The sequence below is a fragment of the Medicago sativa genome, chromosome 7 (assembly GCF_051527215.1).
Source record: "Medicago sativa cultivar Bolivia chromosome 7, Bolivia_mono, whole genome shotgun sequence".
Taxonomy (NCBI): Eukaryota; Viridiplantae; Streptophyta; class Magnoliopsida; order Fabales; family Fabaceae; genus Medicago; species Medicago sativa.
Window position 1 is genome coordinate 65,202,673 of NC_140755.1, and position 21,722 is coordinate 65,224,394.

A 21,722-nucleotide genomic window follows, 5' to 3' on the forward strand; every position below is an offset into this window, starting at 1 on the left:
AAAATTCTAAAATAGTCCCTGATTGTCCACTTTGCTAGTCAAAATAGTCCCTAACGCTTAAATAATCCCTTAATACTCACAATAACTCTTTTTATATAGGGACTAAAATGACAATAAGTAAGTACGTATAAGGACTAATATGATAATAAGTAAGTCTATTGAAGGACTAATATGACAATATTAACGAAATATTTTAATATCAAGGACTATTTTGACTAACAAAATGCACAATCATGGACTATTTTGAAATTTCGATACATTGAGGGACTATTGTGACTATTCGTTCCTCGTTCAGGGACTAAAGTGACTATTTCCCCAAAATAAAAAGTAGTAGAGAAATTCTAGTCTAAACGGGTTAGAGGAAAATCACCTCAATAATTCAACAAGTGCCCAACAATGGAATCAAGCCAATGATAAGCCCACAAATGTGAGGTTTTATCGTCATAATAAAATATTGATCGACATGGACTTGTTGATATCAATGATACTCTTTCTAAGTGTTTAGCTAGTACGGTTTAAGTGTTTGGGAGATTTGATGATTGATTGTTCTGAAAATATGCAATTTATAAAAAGGTTTCTTCGAATTATTGAAGTTCATCACAAAAATGAACAATATAAATCCCAACCTTTTCTAATGTTAAGGGAGATCCAACCTTTTCTAATGTTAAGGGAGATCAAATCATAATGGTAAGGTTACTCTAAGGTAACCTATGTTCTCTTTCAAGTTACAAAGGTTTGTCTTACCAAAATAGCCTTATATTTTCATTGTTGTTATGTTGACAAGACTCATTAAGTCCGATTATCCATTTCACTCCCAAAGATATTTATATCGTTCTCATTGTTCGTGTGGTTCCATTATTTTGAGTGATGTCTTAGATCACAAGACAATTTATTTGTATGTGTCATCTCTTTGCATATCCATCTTTTGCATCATTGCATAAAACTTTGGTTGAAAACTAAATTTAGAACAGACTTGAGAAGGAAAATATTTTTCACATTTTTTTAAAAAGATTTTTGGTCTTATAAATCGATTCAAATTGGTTAATAGTTTATATGTTAATGAACGTGGAAGTTTAATGTCTAATTGTGGGACTCTACTCTCATCTAATGCTAGTTATACTATAGCATTTATTAGGAGACAAGCTAATAGAGTCGCTAATAGTCTTGCTAGAGCATCTATATTACATGTTAGTCATGTTAGTCCCATTCTTTATTGTATTCACTCTCTTATCATGGATGAAATGAAATGGGCTATCCATTCCTCAAAAAGAATAATTGAACAATTTTGAAAGACGGAAACATGTCACTTTTTTATGGAGTTGAAAATTTAATTTGACAAGTTTATCCATCAATTATGTCACACATATCCATTTGACCTTGTTTGCCTAAATATTATAAAAAGGACAATTAACAACACTTAGCCTTGTAACAAACAAGGCCATTAGAAAAGTGGAATGGATCATCCTATAACATATCCATCAATTGCGTCACACATATCCATTTTTTTTCCACTACTAAGATAAAAAGAATGTACAACACCACTTAATCCCAAACTAGAATCAAATTTCAATCACTCCTAATTTATCTTGTGATTATGAAACCAAAGAAACATGGTTAGTAGTTGCTTAGTTAGTGGATTGAAGATTCATCCTACATAGTCACGCAAAAGTTGCCCACCAATAAAATCTCTCCTAAATTGCCTATTCTGCAATTGAAAACCACTCGCGGCGTAACTATCAGGTTGATGTGCAAGACCAAAACGCTGCGCGGCACTCATGTTGAAAGGCTCAGATAACCCAATTCCATGATTTTGATGAAGACCGAGCGTCAGAGATACACCATTGCTTGTTGCACCATTATTCATCATGCTCACTCCAACATTACCAACTTGTTGATTGCTTGCGATACTATGATTCGGCACTGACATGTTGTGAAGTTCGTTTCTAGTGCGTTTATATGCAACATCGATAAACTTGTCTGTGGAGGTAGATGGATTCTCAGCAATGTTGTTCTCTCTTAAATTGTTTCGACTATGTTCATCTCTTTGTGATTCCTTTGGAGATTGCTGTGATTCAAGCATGTGTATTTCCTCCACCATTGGCTTCCAAAGCCTTACTCTTGCATTTATAAACCAATTAGACACCTGTAACACATAGACATTGTCGATTATAATTCTACAAAGAATCCCTCAAGCATGAAATGAAAAAGAAAATGCAGCTTTAATCATGAAAAATTTACCTGGTTACGAGATAGACCAGTTTGTTTAGCCAACATTAGCTTGTCAGTATCAGTAGGGTAACTGTAACAAGAAAACAACATATTAGTAATCTAAACACGTCTTATAAAATGGTTGGAATGTCCATATACATGTCACTACTAGAAAAGCCTGAAATAGATAGACGGAAAAATATAAAATCTGCCTCTATAATTTCTGTCGCTAAGTGATATATATAGTGACCGAATTTGGTGACGAACCCGTTGTTGTTTCAACTTTTTCTATAGATGATCATAGAAGGGAAAAGCCCAATGTGTATATCACAGCTGAAGCGCGACTTGATAGAAGGGTTTAAAAAGAATATATGGAGCTGCGATCTAGCAGCGACATCAAAAAGTTTGACGTCTCCTCAACTGTGATTTCTAAAAAAAACTAATATCAGCGTCAATATGATTGTGTCAAGCTGATGTTTGTGTTTCAAAAGATATTAATAAGATTGAAATAACACACTTACGGATGCAAAAAGTGTTCAAACAACCATCCCCTAAGAACACTGACAGCACGCTCAGGGAGCCCTCTTTGAGGTCGCCAAACAGGTTGTTGGACATGTTCTACAAACCCTGGCCTTTGACTGTAAGGGGCTCCATCGCCGTTGTGAAACCTTGGAGATTCATCCTTTCTATTGCTTATCTGATAATTAGACTTGCCGATATACTGAAGCTGGTCAGTAATCACATTCTTCAAGAATCTAAAATGTTTGGACATGGCATTTATAGCCAAACTTGCATACGGAGCTGCGTTACCAAGGCCGGAAACATATTCAAATGAAGTTATTACTGCATGAATCTGCTGATAGTACTGTCTGTACCTCCTGCAAACCTGTTTAGGATTGGAAAAGAAGAATTATCTCACAAGCTAATGTGACATGTATATATTCCACTTCCACTTCTACATCAAGAAATCAATATTACAACAAAGATCTAAAGCTGCACTTTATGTAATCAATAATACACCCTCAAACTACACAGTATCATTGGAAATACCAATTTCATCTTGCATCAAATTGGTCATAGTAATTGCCGGATAAATAAAAGTGAAACAATATATATTCTACCGGATCCGGATTCCCAAGAGTAGCACGCATTTGCACGATGTAAACAATCTCGACTGTTTTTGAGATCTTACGAATCGGATTACACAATAATAAAATTAGCTTTAAACAATACCGACCGATATTTTGAGATTGGACATTAGAGATTGAAACTGCGTGATGCAATTACTGCAGCAAATCCATTTGCATATTCTGATTCTATCACTACTTTGGAATGACATGCAACTGTAATAGCATCCAAAATTTCAGAAACCAATCTTTTTAGGCAAAAAAACTTTTTTTTTAAGGAAAAAACTTTGTTATCTACACACGTTAATTACTTTAACCTTTGAGCAAGATGAATAAATCAATACACACTTTTTTGGAGCAAAAATCTTTTCTAAAGGATTCCTACCAATCAATCACTTTAATAAAATACAAATGGTATAAAATCTTTGCTATGGGTGTCAATTACTTTACTCTCCCATTCTTCAGCATATATTCCTTCTCATCAATACTTTACAAAAAGGATCATCAAGTTCACAAACTTATCCCATAGTATATCGGGTAAAAAGTTGATCCATATAGTCACATAAATACAACATAAACCAAAATCTATCCACAAAAAGAGTACAACCATTGTTTTTTTTTTTAACATCAAAATTTGATTCGATAGTAGTGAGAAAAGTATCACCATTGTTTTTTTTTTTTTTAAAGAAAAGTATCACCATTGTTATTAATGTCATGTCCCAAGTAGATAACTCCATTGAACTAAGGAACACCAAATGAGTTTTAATGTTTTTTAGACAACACAATTTTTTGTTTTCAACATTAAAATCGTGTTAAAAAAATTAAAACACAACATATTTCCAACAATGTTTCCGACAATGTTTTTTATTTCATTCAACGTTACAATTTTATTTTCATCAAACAGTATAAACTAAATTAAAAACGTAGACAAAAAGTAATCATATTAGGTAAGAAATATGAAAGATTAAGATTTTATCATTCTCTAAAAGTTCAAGTGGCAGATAAATACATCTAAAAAAAAAGCAAAGAAAAAACTTAACAAAGAAAATAAATATATCTTTTTATAAAAGTTTTCATTGAGTTTATATAAGTATTGTTTTAGGTGACATAGATTTAATTAGTGTTTTTTTTTATGTTGCGGTTTGCTTTGTATTGATTGTTAAAATGAAAATTACAAACCGAACCAACACATGCGGTTGATTAAAAAAATGATTCGAATAGATTCAAATCAATACGGTTTTTTACAGTTTTGGTTTTGAACACCCGAACCATGAAAAAATAGCATAACCAAAAATTATATGGATTATGCTCTCAAAAAAAAAAATTATATGGATTATAATAAAAAAATAATAATAAATTCTTTGACACAAAATCCACATCAACACCCGTATGTATGTATGTATGAATAGGGTTTCCAATTATTATATTGTTTTTTCTCTCATTGATAACACATTAGAGTTGTATTATATACCATACCAATACGATGTCTCACTATTGTATGTTTATATAACACAACTCATAAACAAAAAATTAAAAAATATCATAAAAGAGAAAGAAGAAAAAATAAAAAACTTTGTACCTCATCAAGCACTGTTAACAATCTAGACTTGTTCTTCCTTCCATCATCACCAAGTGTATCATCATCAACACCATTAATCATTCCACTGTTACCATGATTAGTTTCCATCAAAGATGCATCAACGGCAGCAATAATCTTCTCAGCACGAACACCAACATCACATATCTCATCCAATAATTGTTGTGCAGGTTTCAAAAACCTCGATCCCTTCAAAACAGAAGCATAACCTGTAAATGGCCCTAATGGAACCGTGTTCCTAGAAACATGATCAACAACAGAACCATAACGCTGAAAATCAGCAGCACTCATCTGATTCTGGTTGTTTTTGTTTGATGATAAAGACAAAGATAAAGGTTCAGATTTCAACAACATAACTTCATTGTTGTTACTACTACTACCACCATCGTTGTATACATGATTCATTTGAGTTTGATAAAGAAAAGGGTTACTGTTTATAGCATCTAAAGGTGAAATGAGTGAAGGATCGTAAAGAGAAGGTAAAGGTGAATAGTTAGGGTTAAGGGTGGGTGAAGATTCAATGAAACTTGTTTGGTTTTGAGATAAATAACGAAGTTTTTCTCTTCTACTTTGTTGTGGGATATGATAATAATTTTCAAAACCCTCATCAGCCATAGTACTAAACAAACAAAACAAAAATCAATAATAAAGAATAGGGTTTGTTTATGAAGAAAAGAGAGAAAGAGAGTGATGGAAGTGATGGTGATAGTGATTGTGATAGTGAAATGAAAAGATATGGTAAGAATAATGATGAAGATGATCTTATACGTAAATTGGGTTTTGGTTTTGTTGTTTTCAATACGCATTAATTTGGTGAGACTGAAAATGCACACAAACTCACACACTCACTCTCACAAGGAAAACCAAGTTTAGATAAATTTTTCTCTATCCTATGAGGTAGTACTAGTAATAATGATTAATGTGAATGAGGTTTGTTTCTATGTTTGATTTGATTAATAATATTGGAAGGAACAAATGAATAGGGGAAGGTATTGATGAAGATACATTGGGTAACGAGATGAACCGGCTATTTCCGGTAATAATTGAATTGACTATACTGCTTGTTTCTGTGCATGTCTCAGAAATTTCTGACATTACTGGCTTTCTGAGTTTTGTCGTCTTCTCAATCCGTTGTGTCTTGTGAGGTGTGACAATTCTTCTTATTTTTTTATTCAATGTGAATAGTCTGTTTTAGAGAAATGATATTTTGACAACCACTTTTTGACAACTTTTGAACAACTTTCTCTCTCATACTCACGTGATGTTGTTATCCTCTCTCTTCCTTTTTCTCTCTCTATTGTTTTTGACCAATAAGAAATGAGAAAAACAAGGTTGTCAACAAAGTTGTCATCAAATGGATGTCAAAATATCATTATTCTTTCTTTTATTTGTATAAATTTTGTCATGTTAGAGGTTTATAAATTTTTGGGTTAAATATGTCTTTGATCCCTATAAATATATCAATTTTTCGTTTTAGTCCCTCTAAAATTTTCCTTCAATTTTTGGTCCCTTAAAAAAATTTCTTTTTTACTTTTGGTCCCTCTTTTGAAGTAAAATCATAGGTAGAATTCATTTTTTGAGTAAAAATTCATAATATTATAAGAATATCTCCCAAAAAAATTAGAATTTTTTAACATAACATGAATTTAATATGAATTTTTACATTTTTTACGGTTTAAAATTCATATTTAATTCATGTTTTGTTAAAAAATTCTAATTTTTTTGGGAATTTTTTTTACAATATTCTACATATTTCTGCATAATTTCATTAAAAAATACAAAAATTAATTTAAAAATAGGGACCAAAAGTAGTGATTGAAAATTTTATAGGGACTCAAAGTTGAAGGAAAATTTTAGAGGGAGCAAAACGAAAAGTTGGTATATTTATAGGCACCAAAAACATATTTAACCCTAAATTTTTCAATGGAAAATGCTATCTTATGCTCTTTTAGCACAAGCTAATGAATCAAATATAGTAACTTTTTATTGGAATGCGTGTATTGAATTTAATTTTAATTTTTTAATAAATTAAATGCACAAAATTTTAGAAAATATTTCTTCTTTTCAATTTTTTAACATGTGCTTAAGGGTACGAATTAGAACTACCCTTTTTTAATTTAGAGGAATTTTTTAAATTTAATTTTTTACATTTTATAAAAATTTGTGTATTTATTACATTGAAAATTGAAGTATTTAATTTTTTTAAATAATAATTTCTTTATTAGGAATGCTTAAAGGATTATAAAAGAAACAATTTCATACTTTATAAAATTATTTCAATTAACAATTGTATTATAAGAGAAACAGTTTGATAATAATTGTAAAAAAAAAAAAAAAAAAAACAATTTCATAATTTATAAAATGGAGATTGCTAACCGGTGTTTTAGAGGCATTGGTTAAACAACTAAAATAAGTAAATTCTTATAAAAAGTATTGTAATTATTACTTGATAAAAAAATAAGTTGGTGTTAATGTTCCGGACTCGTGATTAAACGAGACTTCTATGGTTTTGGATTGTAAAATTGGTCATCTTCCTTTTCTTTAATTGGGACTTCCTATTGTCGATGACTCCCAGAAACTGAATTTTTAGAAACCTTTGGTTGAGCGGAATAAATATAGATTGTCTGGGTGGAAGATTCCCAATTTATCTCTGGGTGGTCGTTTAGTTCTTCTGAAGTCTGTTAGGTCATCTCTCCTGATCTACTTTCTTTCCTTCTTCAAGGCTCCTACAAGATCATTACTTTCCTTGAATTTATTTTTGACTTGTTTTTTTTAGAGAAAGTGAGGATTCTAGGAAAATATCTTAGATTAGTTGGGACACTATTTGTCGCAAATAGGAGGATGGAGGTTTGGGGGTTAGGAGAATTAGAGAGTTTAATATGTCTTTACTTGATAAATGGTATTGGAGATTGAGGGAGGAAAAAATGTTGTTTATGGTATAAAGTTTTAGCAGCGATGTATGGTGTGGAGGGTGGATCTTTAGACGGTTGGGGGAGACTAGCTTCAGTGTGGTGGAGTAATTCGCTTAGCATATAGAGGGGTGATGGAGAGGGGGTTGGTAGTTGGTTTATTGTTCACTTACAGCGAGAGGTGACTAAAAAGCTAATGTCACTTCAACTCAAGTATTCATTTTAGCATTACTCCCATGTTCAAATTTCTTTTTCAACTTTCTTTTACGGATTCGCTTTCTTTCTTCTCGTGAAAGAAAAGGAAAAAAACCATCCATCCATGAAACTACCACTAAATCATATTTTTTTTATCATGTTCCAATATCTTCAAGTAGTAAGGTAAGGAACCACCTCCATAAATCTGTGGTCTCAGTCTCTACAACTCCAAATGCTACAGGAAAGTATTGGTCATTTACATCTCTATTAACTGCAATCAATAAAATTCCTCCAAACTGGGTTTTCAGATGACACCTAGCTACACCTATGAATGACCTACAAATTGATAAAAATGTCTTCTTGCATCCATCAAAACAAAAGTAAAATATGTTAAATCTAGGTTGAGCAGTTACTAAGGTTCTCTCAACATTAATCTTACAAGTCTTTATAGTTGAAACCCTTTTAAGCTCAGCTGCATACACCCAAAATAAGGTATACTGTTTCCTGGCATCCCCTTGTAAGAGTTCCTTAGCTTTCTTTTCTGCCATCCAAGTTGTTTGAATGATACTTTTACTGAGTGGTTGTTTCTCATATATGTCATGATTTCAGTTACTTTCATCTAGGATGCTCTGATTTTATCAAGGGCATATTTGAAAACAAACTTAGAATTTTCATTACTATTATCTAATACCCATGGACACTTATGGTCCCTATACCATATATTTAGTTTAAATGTATGGTTGTAAGCCATTTTGATGCAGTGAGCCAGGAAACCACATTCTTTTTTACACATTATCTTACACCTTTCTTTATCATTTTTCACAAACTTTATCTCAGTCTCATTTAATACAAACCACTACCTTATTATATCCTTAAACTTAATTAGAGACTTAAAATCCATACCTACTTTAAAAACATAGTTCTTGGTTTGCTGGCTCGTCTTAAATACATCATAAACAAATATTCTCTTATCATCAGACACATCAGGAACATTAGAATTTAATTCTTCACTCTCATACTCCTTCTCCCAATCTGGGTCAACCACATAATCTCTAGTTACTACTTTCAACTTTTTTTTTACCTTTATCAGACTTTAGGGCCCCACTGTCAACATTCAAATGTCCATTTTGTTTTTCCTCGAACTCATCTTCAACTCCTAGTGCTCTCTCATCTTCACTATCATCTAATCTAACATTGTTAGCCTCATCTTCACTACTACTTACACCGCCTACCTCCTCTTGATCATTATCATTGTATACTAATAACCCTTTTTCTTTGTCAGAGTTAACTACTTAAGAACTTTCACCCTTATTAGTGTTAACTACTTGGAACTTTCACCCACTTCAGCACCAACAACACAGATAGAAACATCAACTAATTCATTGGTTTCATCCACATTATGCTCGACAAAAATATTAACACAACTTTTTTTTTTAAAGCATAATCTTTAATATCATTGGCATCAACATCTACTTGAATCACTCTGAAATTCACCTCTTCATGTAACAACCACCACAGCCTATAAGGTTTTTTAACATTCAAATCATTTTCTTCTATACTGATTACCTTAAAATAACTATATCTATCTTCAACTAACCCTTCCTTCAATGTTTCATTCCCCCCCTTTGTAAGTAATAAGTCAATCCCTAACAAAGTTACCGCCATGATGAAAATTAACAGAAAAACACATAACTGAAAAACTTAAAACAACGAAAAAAATGGAAGGAAAAAAAATTCATTCAAGAAAGCAAAGTCATTCATATTTGAAGCAAATACACAACATAATACAGTAATGCAAAGCATATACATTTATATTTCGCAAAAAAGTTTCTGAATGACATACCTTCATTTCGATTCAATTCTCCAGATGTTGTGTTATTCCTTCTCAGTTCTTCAATTCCAGTTTCGTTTCGATTTAGTTTGGTTTCGATTCGTTTTGATTTGAACTAAGATCGTTTTTTCAATCTCAGTTTTGTTTCAATTTGTATGGTTTTGATCTATCTACTACTCTCAAGAACCCTAATTCCTAATTCGATTCGTATGTGTTTCCAATTCAAGAGAAAATGAAAATAGGGGTAGTTTTGCCCTTTTGTGTGTGTATGAGAAGCCATGGGCATTTTCGTCCGTTCACACCAACTTTTGCTGACTCAGACTGCCACTTGACAAATCAACAATGACACCTAATCAGATTAGTGATGTGGCCGTCATTAAGTGGGTTGAGGGACAAATTTTGAAGTGATTAATAATTGCAGTGATTGTTTGAAATAATTAGTAACTTCAGGGACCAAACTTCAAATGAACCATATTTGCGGGACTAAAGGAATAAATAAGCCTTAACTAAAATGAAATATGATGAAATTTAATGATCCAATGGTAAAAAATAAGTTTGTGTATGGTACAATACTAATTGATTTGTGCACATTTGTTTAGGATTTTCTTGAAAAAATTCTGTTTTTTTACCAAAAGAATCTTTTTTTCATTAATTTTTGTAATTTGTTTCATTTTGTCGAAAAAAATCTTTTTTATCCTCAAAATGAAAAAAAAAAACTACTACTTCTAGTAGTTTTTCCAAAAAAAAAAAAATATTAAAAAAATAACAAAGAATTCAAGTGTAAAAGCTTTAAATTATAAAAAAAAAATTATGATAGTTAACAAATAGAAATTATTCCAAATTTTTGTAAAAATCTCTTAAAAAATCTTTAGAATCTTTTAACCTAAAATATATTGTTATTTTTTTAAGTTGAAGCAAACGAACCCCAAAGTTTATATTATTGTCGTCATAAATCTACATGGGATCATCATGGTAACAACGGTTTAAAATCACTGTTTAAGGTATCCATGATATTTTTTTTTGTTTTTAAAACATAAATAAATCAAACACGAATACACAATTTTTAATGCAAAAAATATTTTTTTTGGTAGTTTAAACAACACCTAAAGAATTTATTAGTAAATGTATTCAAACAACCATTTTTTTTAGACAATTTATGTGACAACTAAAGATATATAAAGAAATATAATATATGTATTGACACATAAACTAAAACAATTAAAAGAGAATAAAAACATAATGAGAGCATAAGAGTTGTTCCAAAAATTGTTATAAAATAATCATATAAATTTCATTTATTTTGTTGGCACTCCTATCTATCTCAATTATATAACATTTTATTTTTAAATTTATTGAATAATCTTTATTATAAATCAAATATATTAGTAATTATTAAAAATTTATAAGTGTTTTTTTCCCTTCTTATCCAGGAGGGAATATTTCTCTAATTTTGTTACAACACTGTGAACACATTAAAGTACAATTGAATTAATTAAATGGACGTGGCCATTATGTTTCTCCATTTCGTAGAAAAAATTCTGACTAAACAGTGTTTCTACTATATTGATGAAGACATGAACCGTGCACTCAGTTGCATCGGAAAGGAGAATTAACAGGAGAAAAGTTTAGGTAGAAGAAAGAAAGAGAGAAATTCTTAGGTGGTTCAGGACCAAGAAATTTTCTTTGGTCACAACCAAAGAAAGAAGAGAGAAGAGAGAAGAGAGAAAATGTAAAGTATTTGTTTATTTGTAAAGAGAGAGAAGGCAAAAACTCTATGTGTGACCAAACCAAATTTCTTGGTCCTGGTTCACAGAAGAGTTTCTCGAAAGAAAGAACCCACGAGTTGAAACAGTGACAAATAGTAGTCTAACACACATGACATGTCAGTGTTCATAATAACAATCATATGAGGTTATTACATAACACAATAATTAACTTCACTGTGCATGTGAAATATCTTTTGCTTAACAGTGTTCTGCGTCGTTTTCCAACGAAACCGAGATTCTCTCATTTTGTTTGATTCTGCAATTTGCCTATATAACTTATGGTAGTAGTAAATGTTTATTCATATGGTATTACATGATATAAAATAAAGTTACACTATTTTTCTTATGAACTATAAATCGTATTCATGAGCTTAGCTGCTATGGAGAATTTAGGGAATGTTTGATTTAGAAGAGAGAGATGTTTGAAAAAGAGAAGATGGTTAGAGAGAGTTTGCGGGTAGAAAAAATATCTAAAAAATAAAGTAGATTTGATGTATTGTTTAGTTTTATGTTTGAAAGATTGATGCATTGTTTAATATAAAAGAAAGAAGAGTAGAAGGGATGTTATTATTTTTCAAAAAAGATAAAAATATTCTTTATAAGATGATTTGTCTAAAGCTTTCTAACGTCATTAGTCTATTCTATTCTGACTAAGGTTCAAGTTTTTGAGTGGGATTGCTCAAAAATAGGTTGTTTACTAAAGATAATTTAGCATCAAAAGGGGTCTTGTTGCTATTGATTCTGAAAGCTCTTGCGTCTTTTGCTTTTCAAACGCAAGAATGAAGTGGCGGAGGCAAGTAGAGCATAGTGGGTGTGTTGGTTTATATGGCTAGATAGTTACCAAGCTGGGGGGGGGGGGGGGGGGGGGATAGCGCTTTTGGAAAACTTTTATGGAGATTTGATAAAAAAAACGGTTTTATTGAAATTGACTATTTGAAAGTTGCTTGAACAATCACAAACAATGAATTAACAAATATCAAATATATGTGGAATAAGATTTTATCTTAGAATTGAGAGATTCACGATACAAATCTTTTGACACAATCAATTATTAACAATCCTTAAACAAGATACAAAATGATATACAATTTCAAACCAAACCTATATGACAATAAACCTAATTATCAATTGGAAATACAAAACACATGAATTTGAATAATTGAATTGATATTGTAATTAATTGATCCAAGAGAAATTGTTTTAACCTAAATCAAACGGATTTAGATTAATCTATTGAGAAAAAAACACTACTTAGATCAAAGCTAGCAATTCACTAATCAATCATTCAAATACTCAAGTGCTATAATGAAAGTAAAGAGAGAGAGAGAGAGAGAGAGAGAGAGAGAGAGAGAGAGAGAGAGAGAGAGAGAGAGAGAGAACACCGAGATTTATAGTAGTTCACCCTTGTTCGTCCTCGCTAAGGGATACGTCTACTCTTCTTGATGAAGTACGCCTTCACCAAAGTCATCCACTATGTATGAAAAGTTGATTACAATGTTTACAAGAGTTCCTTCAAATTAAAGCCCTAATTCTTCAACTTCTATGTAAAACAAAGCTCCCCCAAACTTCAAGTACCCCTTGAATTTGGTGCTCCTTGAATCTTCGGATCCTTGAATTGCTTGTGCACTCCTTCGATCACTTCACTCGAGTCTTCAATGCTACGTCCAGCAAACGAACCCCCTTCGACTTCAAGAACGGTTAGAAAGACCCCCAAGCCCTTTGGAGGTGGAATGAGATTATTTACTTCCTTTAGAGCCTTGATTAAGCCCAATCAATCTCCTTGAGAGAACCAACTTACAATCCCTACTAGCACCCTAGAGAATCTACACACTCAAAGACAAAGTGATTCTAAGAAAAAGTGTTTAATCTTGAAGAATCTATGAGCAATGAGTTTTTGAGACCTAGAGAGAATAGATGCAAATGATTCAATGAATTGGGTGTTATGAGGTAGTGAGTATATATAGAAAAGGGTGGCAAGAGCAAGATTTTGACCAAAAACAACATTTTGAATCGATTCAATTAATGTCTGAATCGATTCAGACAGTTTTGAAGATTGAATAGATTCAGACAGGATTTGAATAGATTCAAAAATCCCAGGATGAAGATTGAATCGATTCAGACATAATTTGAATAGATTCAAAAATCCCAGGATGAAGATTGAATAGATTCAGACAGGATTTGAATCTATTCAACCAGAGTCAGAGAGGAATTTGAATCGATTCAAATTAATTTGAATAGATTCAACCAAAGTCAGAAAGGTGATTGAATAGATTCAAAATTATTTTGAATCTATTCACTGAGTAGCTAGTCATGAAAATTTGAATAGATTTAACCAAAGTCAGAGAGGTTTATGAATCGATTCAAAGTAAGTGTGAATCGATTCACATGAAGTCAGAAACTTTATTGAATCGATTCAGACTGTAATGAGTCGATTCAAACACAAAAATGAAAGATACTAACACACAAAAATGAAGTTTGCAAAACAAGACACCGCACAAGACATCAAGGGAATACAAGAAACAATGAGACAAGGTTTGACTCGATTCAAAAGGATTGACACAAGGAAAATGGACAAAATGAATTCTAGATATGAATCAATGAATCATGAATCGAATCAAGAAATTCATGACAACACACGAGACATCAAAGATTCACATGACACTATGAGACATGATTTGCTAGGGTGCTTTAACAAGTTTCTAAGCTAAAGCTAATCAACACAAAATAACATCATCAAATAAACCTTGCTATCTTAGACATCATCAAAACATAAACTAAGGCAATAAGCAATATTATCTTCAGGGTGCACATGCCTGCACTAAGTTTTGTAAAATTATTTAGTACTATGTGTTTATATGTTGAAATTTTGACCAATCACTCATCTATCATCCAGTTGGAAGGTTAGAAGCTTCTCTATTCTACTCAAATAGAGGTAGACACACTTTCACAATTTCAATCAGATATTTGTTTTTTGTCTCACTTATAGTTGTCTCACATTCATAATAAAATTTCATTAAAAGAAACACAAACACTACATACAATACAAACAACAAACCTCACTCATAGTTTCTTCCATTGTTGATCTTTTAAAGGTTAAACCCCTATTCTAAATTTTAATTTTATATTTCCATTCTTATACATTTATAATTTATAATTTATTTATTAATGTAATGATACAGAACATTCTTTATTAATTTACTGAGCTTAAATTTGTGTTAATGATGAAACTTAAGATTCTCATTTCGTTCGACATGCCTGAAAACCATACTCTGTTGATAAAAAATATTACGCATCGGTATTTTTTCGCTTCGATTATTTGTGTTGCACCCTCTATAGTTGAAGTATCAAAAACTACAATTACATTTTCTTGTGAATTCTTTACTTTAGTGTGATATATATTTATGTTTTCAATAATATATGTATATTGGTGCCCCCACTATTCATATTTTCTGGCTCCGCCAATGCAAGAATGTGCACTTTCAACAACAGTGTAATGAGAGATACTTTCAATACCTATCAAAGAGATAATTAGAGATCAGACTTTATAAGAAAAAGGTAAGAGAAGAACAAATGAGAGCACATTTTTGCATTTATTTGTTCTTCTCTTTCTCTTTTTCTTATAATGTCTGATCTTTAATTATCTCTTACGTGTGGGAGCTATAAATCTCGGTTAACTAGGTCTATCCCTCCTATGTCTCGTTGCACCTGCTAATCGCATGGTGATCCTTACATGTTGGGTCTTACCGTCTCTAAGGTAATTGAAAGCATAAACTTAAATTGGCATTTCAGTTTTTCCCAAGGCTTGGCCAAGGTTCCATTAGTTCAGCCCATATATGAATCTTAGGACACTCAAATCACATTCTCTCTCACACTTACTTAGTAGTTCTACAAACGGGCAGCCCTAATCTACGTATACCTTACTAAGAATTTAAGAGAATGGTTTTATTTAGGTTTATTCCTCGGAGTAGCTTGTTTCCTTAATTACTAACCATTTACATCCTAGATTCAGCAGAGTTACTACTTAGTCTTAGTAATGTCACCTTCTAAGTACTTACTATTCGGGTCAACTCTCTTTCGGTATCTTTCGCTAGTTAATAAATAATTACTTCATAGACATATAGTTAGTAGTATAATGCTATAAATATCAAGATATAAGCAGGAATATAGTGTTATACCCTAATTTTGGACCTAAAAATACTTATTCAATTCTTCTTTTCTTGCATTATAAGTCATTTGAACTGTCTCTGATCAATTACATCTTTTTCTGCATTTTATTTCAATGTTATTTGCAAAATTCCCATAGAAGGGTATTTCAGTCATTTCCTGCATTCAACTCATTTTAATCCTTGAAAAATTGCTTGAGTCTTTTAAATTGGTTTGTATAAGTCCTTGTTTCAACCTCATGTCAAAATTCATTTCAAAAATATCAGTTGAGTCATTTTTTAGTCAGTTTAGCCCCTAGGGGCATTTTAGTCATTTCCTATGTCAAAATTTCTTTCAGTCTTTTAAAAAGATTTATTTGAGTCCTTTCAAGTAGTTTGAATAAGTCCTCATTTCAATTTTATGTCAAAATCCATTTCAAAAAATTGCATTTGAAGTCATTTTGAGTCAGTTTTGCCCCTAGGGGCATTTTAGTCTTTTCAGGTGTCAAAACCCTGTTCAAACTCTTAAAATTGTCTCTGAGTCTTTTAAATTGCTTGTATAAATGTTTGCTTTAATTCTCTGTTAAAAGTCCATTTTAAAAATTTCATTTGAGTCATTTTTAGTCGTTTTAGTCCCCAGGGGCATTTTGGTCATTTCACACAAAATTTCGGCAGAGAGAGGTTACTTTAAAGTACCTCATTTAAGTAATTGGTTCGTTTTAGTCCATTTTGTGTTTTTTATTGGTTTCACTTTACGTTGTTTTCAAATTACGTTTTTTTACCAATTTTATTATTAATTACTTTTTAGTCCTGTGTGTGTCATTTTGCATTTTAGTCCCCAATTTTTAATAATTGCAAATAGGTCCAAAAGTTTGTTATGAGTCCAGTCCACATGTCAATTTTCCATTTGTCCACAAAAGTTTGTTACAAGGTCCAATGCCACGTGGCAGTCAGCCATTGGTCCAGGGTGCACAAGTGTCAGCTATAAATTCCAGTCATCACAGGCCAAGTCACCAATCACTATTGATTCTGTTACAACTCAGCAGAAACATTTTTCACCTTTCTCTCTCTCCATTCCACGGATCAAACACCACAAAAATCACAAAAATTCTCAAGAATATTCAAGAACACACTTGAATATTCATCCAACTACCATAACCAAATCATCATCATCAATCACACAAAGAAGCCGATCCAAGCTCACACAACATTACAGTGCAAATTCAAGAGCGAATTCACACAATACAACGCATACATCAAGCAAAAAAACGGATCCAAGCGCAATTAATCACAAGATTGCAACGAATTTGCAAGGTTCTCAGAGATTCGTTACGAATCATCATCATCGAACCTAATTCCCTGCAATCCGAGCTCAGATTCACCACTAAGGCAGCAAAAACTGAACGATCACAGAGGAGACAAGAAGAAGAGAGATCGAAGTAAAAAGGAACCGGTTCGGTACAATCACAAGGAAGAGTTCAGTTCTGCGACAAAATCACAAATCTACGAACAGATCGAGGTAAAAGTTTCTCCTCCTTTCTCTTTCCCTTCCATTTCAAGTTTAAACCGAATCAGAAAAATGTAGATCTACTTCGATTCTGACCTCTCCTCGGAAAACTAGTCTCAAAATCATGTAGAGGAGAGAAAGAGCTTTAAAATCATGTAAGTAGGTTTTGAATCGAAGTAGTCTGCAGCTCCGACGCGGCGGCGCCACCGCCGGCCACCACGTCGGAGTGGGGAAGAAGATGATCGGAGAAGATGAGCCTGTTGCAGACTCTCTCTCTCTCTAGGTTTCCTTTAGAGAGAGAAATAGAGAGTGAAAATGGATTAAAAACCGGTTCAGAGCCTTATATAGGCCAATGAACCGGTTCGGATCTTGCTTGCTCCACTAACCCGGTCCAATTGCACTCTCAGGCCCAGTCTGCCTTGTTTATACACGTGTTGCTGCTCACACCCCCCTTTCTTGTGTATTCTTGATAGTTTCTTACTGTATACACCCCTGCCTTGCTTTAAATTCTTGCAAAAATTCTATAAAAATTCGTAAGTATTTTTTGATGCATATGTAATGTTTGTGTAGTGGTTTTGCATGAGAAAAAATTGATAAAAAAATGTGTAATAGTTTCTTGCTTATGTGATGTATTTGTGTCAAATTTGTGAAGAACTTTGTACATTTTTGAGCTTAAAAGTCCTTTAAAAATTCTTAAAAATTTCCTATGTGTTCTTAATCATTTTCTTGACATTTTTGTGATGTTGTTATAGGTTAAATCTTGATTATAGAATGTGTGGTATTTTCTTGTCAATTGTTTACTATTTTTTGTTAAAAATTGTGAAGTTTTTATATGTTTTGTGTCTAAAAATTCTTTAAAAATTCTAAAAATTTTCATACACATTGCTTGGTGGTTTTGTGGTATTTTTGTAATGATTCTAGCCTATTGAAAATTGATAAAAATATATGTGGAGTTTTCTTGTGATTTTGTGTTACTTTTTGTTAATTTCTTGTGAAATTCTTGCATGTTCTTGATCCTAAAATCTTGCTATGGTATATTGACCCTTGGTATGAGAGTTTACAATGTGTATGCCTCTGATTTGGTGCTATTCTTTACTGTTTTGGAGTTTGATTTGTTGGTTTCATGTTTTACAAGTTATGTGAATATTTCTATGCAAAAATAAAGTGTAAAATGTGCTTAAAAGTGTGTCATAACTCTTGGTTTGAATATGTGCCTATAATTACCACATTGTGGCTGCAATAAAGTCCCTTGAAAAGTGCTATGATGAGAGAATTATAGGTCATATGCATATTGGGAAGTTATGGTAAACTTTTAGCATAGTTTAACACTTTATTCTTGTTGATTTTACCACCTTTGTCTAACACTTTCTTGCCTTGTTTTTTTATCCCATTGCATCATGTGATACTAACCCTTCCATTTCATACTTCATACATTCCATAAGCATTTCAATCTTCATCTCACATTCTTGGTTTTTATCTTTCTTGCACTTTAAGATTCATGCAAGAAACAAATGTAAAGACTTAGGAATTTTGTAATCTTTTACTTTATGCCTTTAAATTTCTTGCAAGACCATAGAATGTATCTAGGCCAATGATGTAATAAGGACAATGGACTCTAATAATGTACACCGACACAAGCACCGACACATGCACACACCTCACTTTAGGTATATAGCTAGAATATGCATGTTTAGATGTATGTTTAGGATTGTATGTTTAGATGAATGCTTAGGATTTACATTTAGAAAAATCAATTTCCCAAAAATATGAACCAACTTCACTCAAATCCTTTTTCATAATAAACCTTGGGATCAAAATCCCATTGAATTTTCCCTTTATTTTCTTAGATAAAAATCTTAATGAACTTTAACCATACTTAGACCACACTTTGCAATTGACTAATTCCACCTCACTTTTTTCATAATCTCATGCCCTTGAGGCCTCTCTCTCTCATTCTTCAAAATCCCATTTTCAAACTTAAAATCAACCAACAAAAACAAAAACATTTTTGGAAGAGAACTACGGTGGATTTGATCCCTTAAACGGGTACGTAGGCAAGGAACAAAATTCCTTCAATTCAAATAAAATAAAAATTCAAACACATTCTTCTCCCTCCAATTCTTGACTTAGTAAACCTTAGGTGTAAATATCAACTTTCAAATAGCATTTAAAAATAAAGCGCGCGCGTAGAAAGTAAAGACGGTTCCTATAGGATACTATAGTCGTTATGGGTGCCTAACACCTTCCCGTAGCGAAAACAACTCCCGGACCTCGATTCTCAAGGGTTTTGCTTATTTTTTCCCTTCCCAAGAAAAAATGAGATATCAAAGGTTAAAAAGGTTCAAACGTAATCAATGTTTGACACCCGAAAACCAAGATAAAACATATAGTAGTAACAATATTAAGCCTTGTCACAACCTAAGTACCTAATCTAGGGTTACACTCCTTTGAAATAAATAATTCCTAAATAATGAATAAAAGACAAATAATACAAATCGACATTAAATTAAATAAATATCCAATAAAAATAAATAGAGGTTCATCTTATTAGAACTCTAACCCTAGAAAATCAAAGAGAAGATAAAAACTCTCCTGAAGCTCCACAATTGTCTTCCTCTTGAACTGCCACAGTTCTGAACGAGAAATTCTAAATGAGGAAGGCTGGTATTTATAGTGAGATTTTCTAATTGGGTTTGGGCTAAAAACGCGGGCAAAACCGGCAAAAACGCATAAAATTACGTATGCGCCTCTAGCATTTTCAAATGCCCAAGGTGCATGAGCAGTGCCCAAGGCACACGAGCAATGCCTAAGGCGCCTGCAAGATGCCCAAGGCGCGTGCTATGTGCTCAAGGCGCATGGTATTGCTTTCATTGGCTCAGTTTCTCCGATTTTCGTCGTTTTGGGTCTTCGTCTTCAAATAACTTGCCTCGGAACTTGGGAACAAAATTCCTCCCACTGTAAAGTCTCTCGAGGCCTCTTGAATCTTCATTCTTGGTCTTCCCAAAGTCTTCATAATTCTTCAGATGTTCTTGATTTGCTGATTTGCATGTTTTCTTCGTGAATTACTTCAAAAAACCCCTAAAATTTCTATGTTTCGGGAAAACTAAAATTACAGACTCAAATATAGAAAACATTGCAAAAATCCCTAAATCATAGGCAATCGTTCTAATACTCCTCCTTTTTGATGCTAAAACCTACTTAAAATGACTAAAAAACATGTTAAGAGTAACGTAAAATGACCTGTCATCAATTCTCGTAAGCTGAATTTTTGGAATCCCTTGCTTGATCGAATAAGGTCAAGATTGTCTGTGTGGAAGAGTATAAATCTTTCTTTGGGTGACTGATTGGTTCTTCTGAAGTCTATTTTGTCCTCTCTACCAATCTACTTTATTTCCGTCTTTAAGGCTCTCGCATGTATTATTTCTTCTCTTGAATCTATATTTATTTATTTATTTATTATGTTTGGGGGATGTAATGACTTTAGGAAAATATCTTGGATTAATTGAGATACTGTTTGTTTAAAAAAGGAAAATGGAGGTTTGGAGGTTCGAATGATTAATGAGTTTAATTTATCATTTCTTGGTAAATGGTGTTGGAGGTTGAAGGATGAAAGAGAGAGTTTATGGATTAGAGTTTTATCTGCAAAATATGGAGAGGAGGGTCACGCTATTAGTGGAGTGGAGAGGTTTTCTTCTTCTGTAATTCTTTTAAAGAGATTGCTTTTTGGCTCTTTTTTATTTTGTGCACTGATGGATATTATACGTAATAGTTGTTTTTTCTTAGTATTTTCTAGCACTCCTTGTGCGAAAACAACTAGGTGGTTCATTTAATATATTTCATTTTAATTTTAAAAAAAAAATAATTTAGATGATACTTTTTTTTTTGAGGAAGCTAAAATAAAATATTATAACCAAAACTTAGTCTCTCCAGCACAAGAAGTGTCTGAGAAAAACCAAGGAAGAAAAACAGTTGTTACATCAGGTTACCATAGATAATGTAAGTGATAGAGCCACAAAGCAGTCACACTTAAAATGAAAAGGAGACATAAGCTACATGAACTAAATAAGAACTCCCAAACATAAAAGGAGATTAAGCCACCACATGCGATAATTGTAGGCAAATTTAGAATGATTTGCTTTCAATCACCAGAATGATTGGAACTTAATTTTATCAATAAGATGATTGATAGAATTTTCATTTTGTTGAAAAACTCTTCTAACATTCCTATCACGCCAAATAATCCAAACACAATAGAGCCAAATTAAATAAAAAGCAAAACAAATATTTTTTGAGAAGCCACCCAACAATCGGAATTGGATAATATGTTCCTTTACATGAGCTTGTGTGCATGAAACTAATCAAAGCCAATTATAATATCCACTCTTCTCAATCAATTTTTTTTTTTTGGTTTGTTTATATATTTAATCTACTAAACACGAA

General features: G+C 32.2%; 1 protein-coding gene across 1 annotated transcript; it reads right to left on the bottom strand.

The window, feature by feature from the left end:
• Positions 1-1,283: 1,283 nt before the first annotated feature.
• On the bottom strand, positions 1,284-5,896 carry RPL (POX (plant homeobox) family protein). Its single transcript, XM_085726075.1, has 4 exons — positions 4,915-5,896; positions 2,730-3,094; positions 2,239-2,299; positions 1,284-2,143 (listed from the first exon to the last, which is right to left on the bottom strand). The coding sequence occupies exons 1-4, from the start codon at positions 5,545-5,547 to the stop codon at positions 1,646-1,648; spliced, it is 1,557 nt and encodes a 518-aa protein (XP_085582201.1). The 5' UTR covers positions 5,548-5,896; the 3' UTR covers positions 1,284-1,645.
• Positions 5,897-21,722: the final 15,826 nt, after the last annotated feature.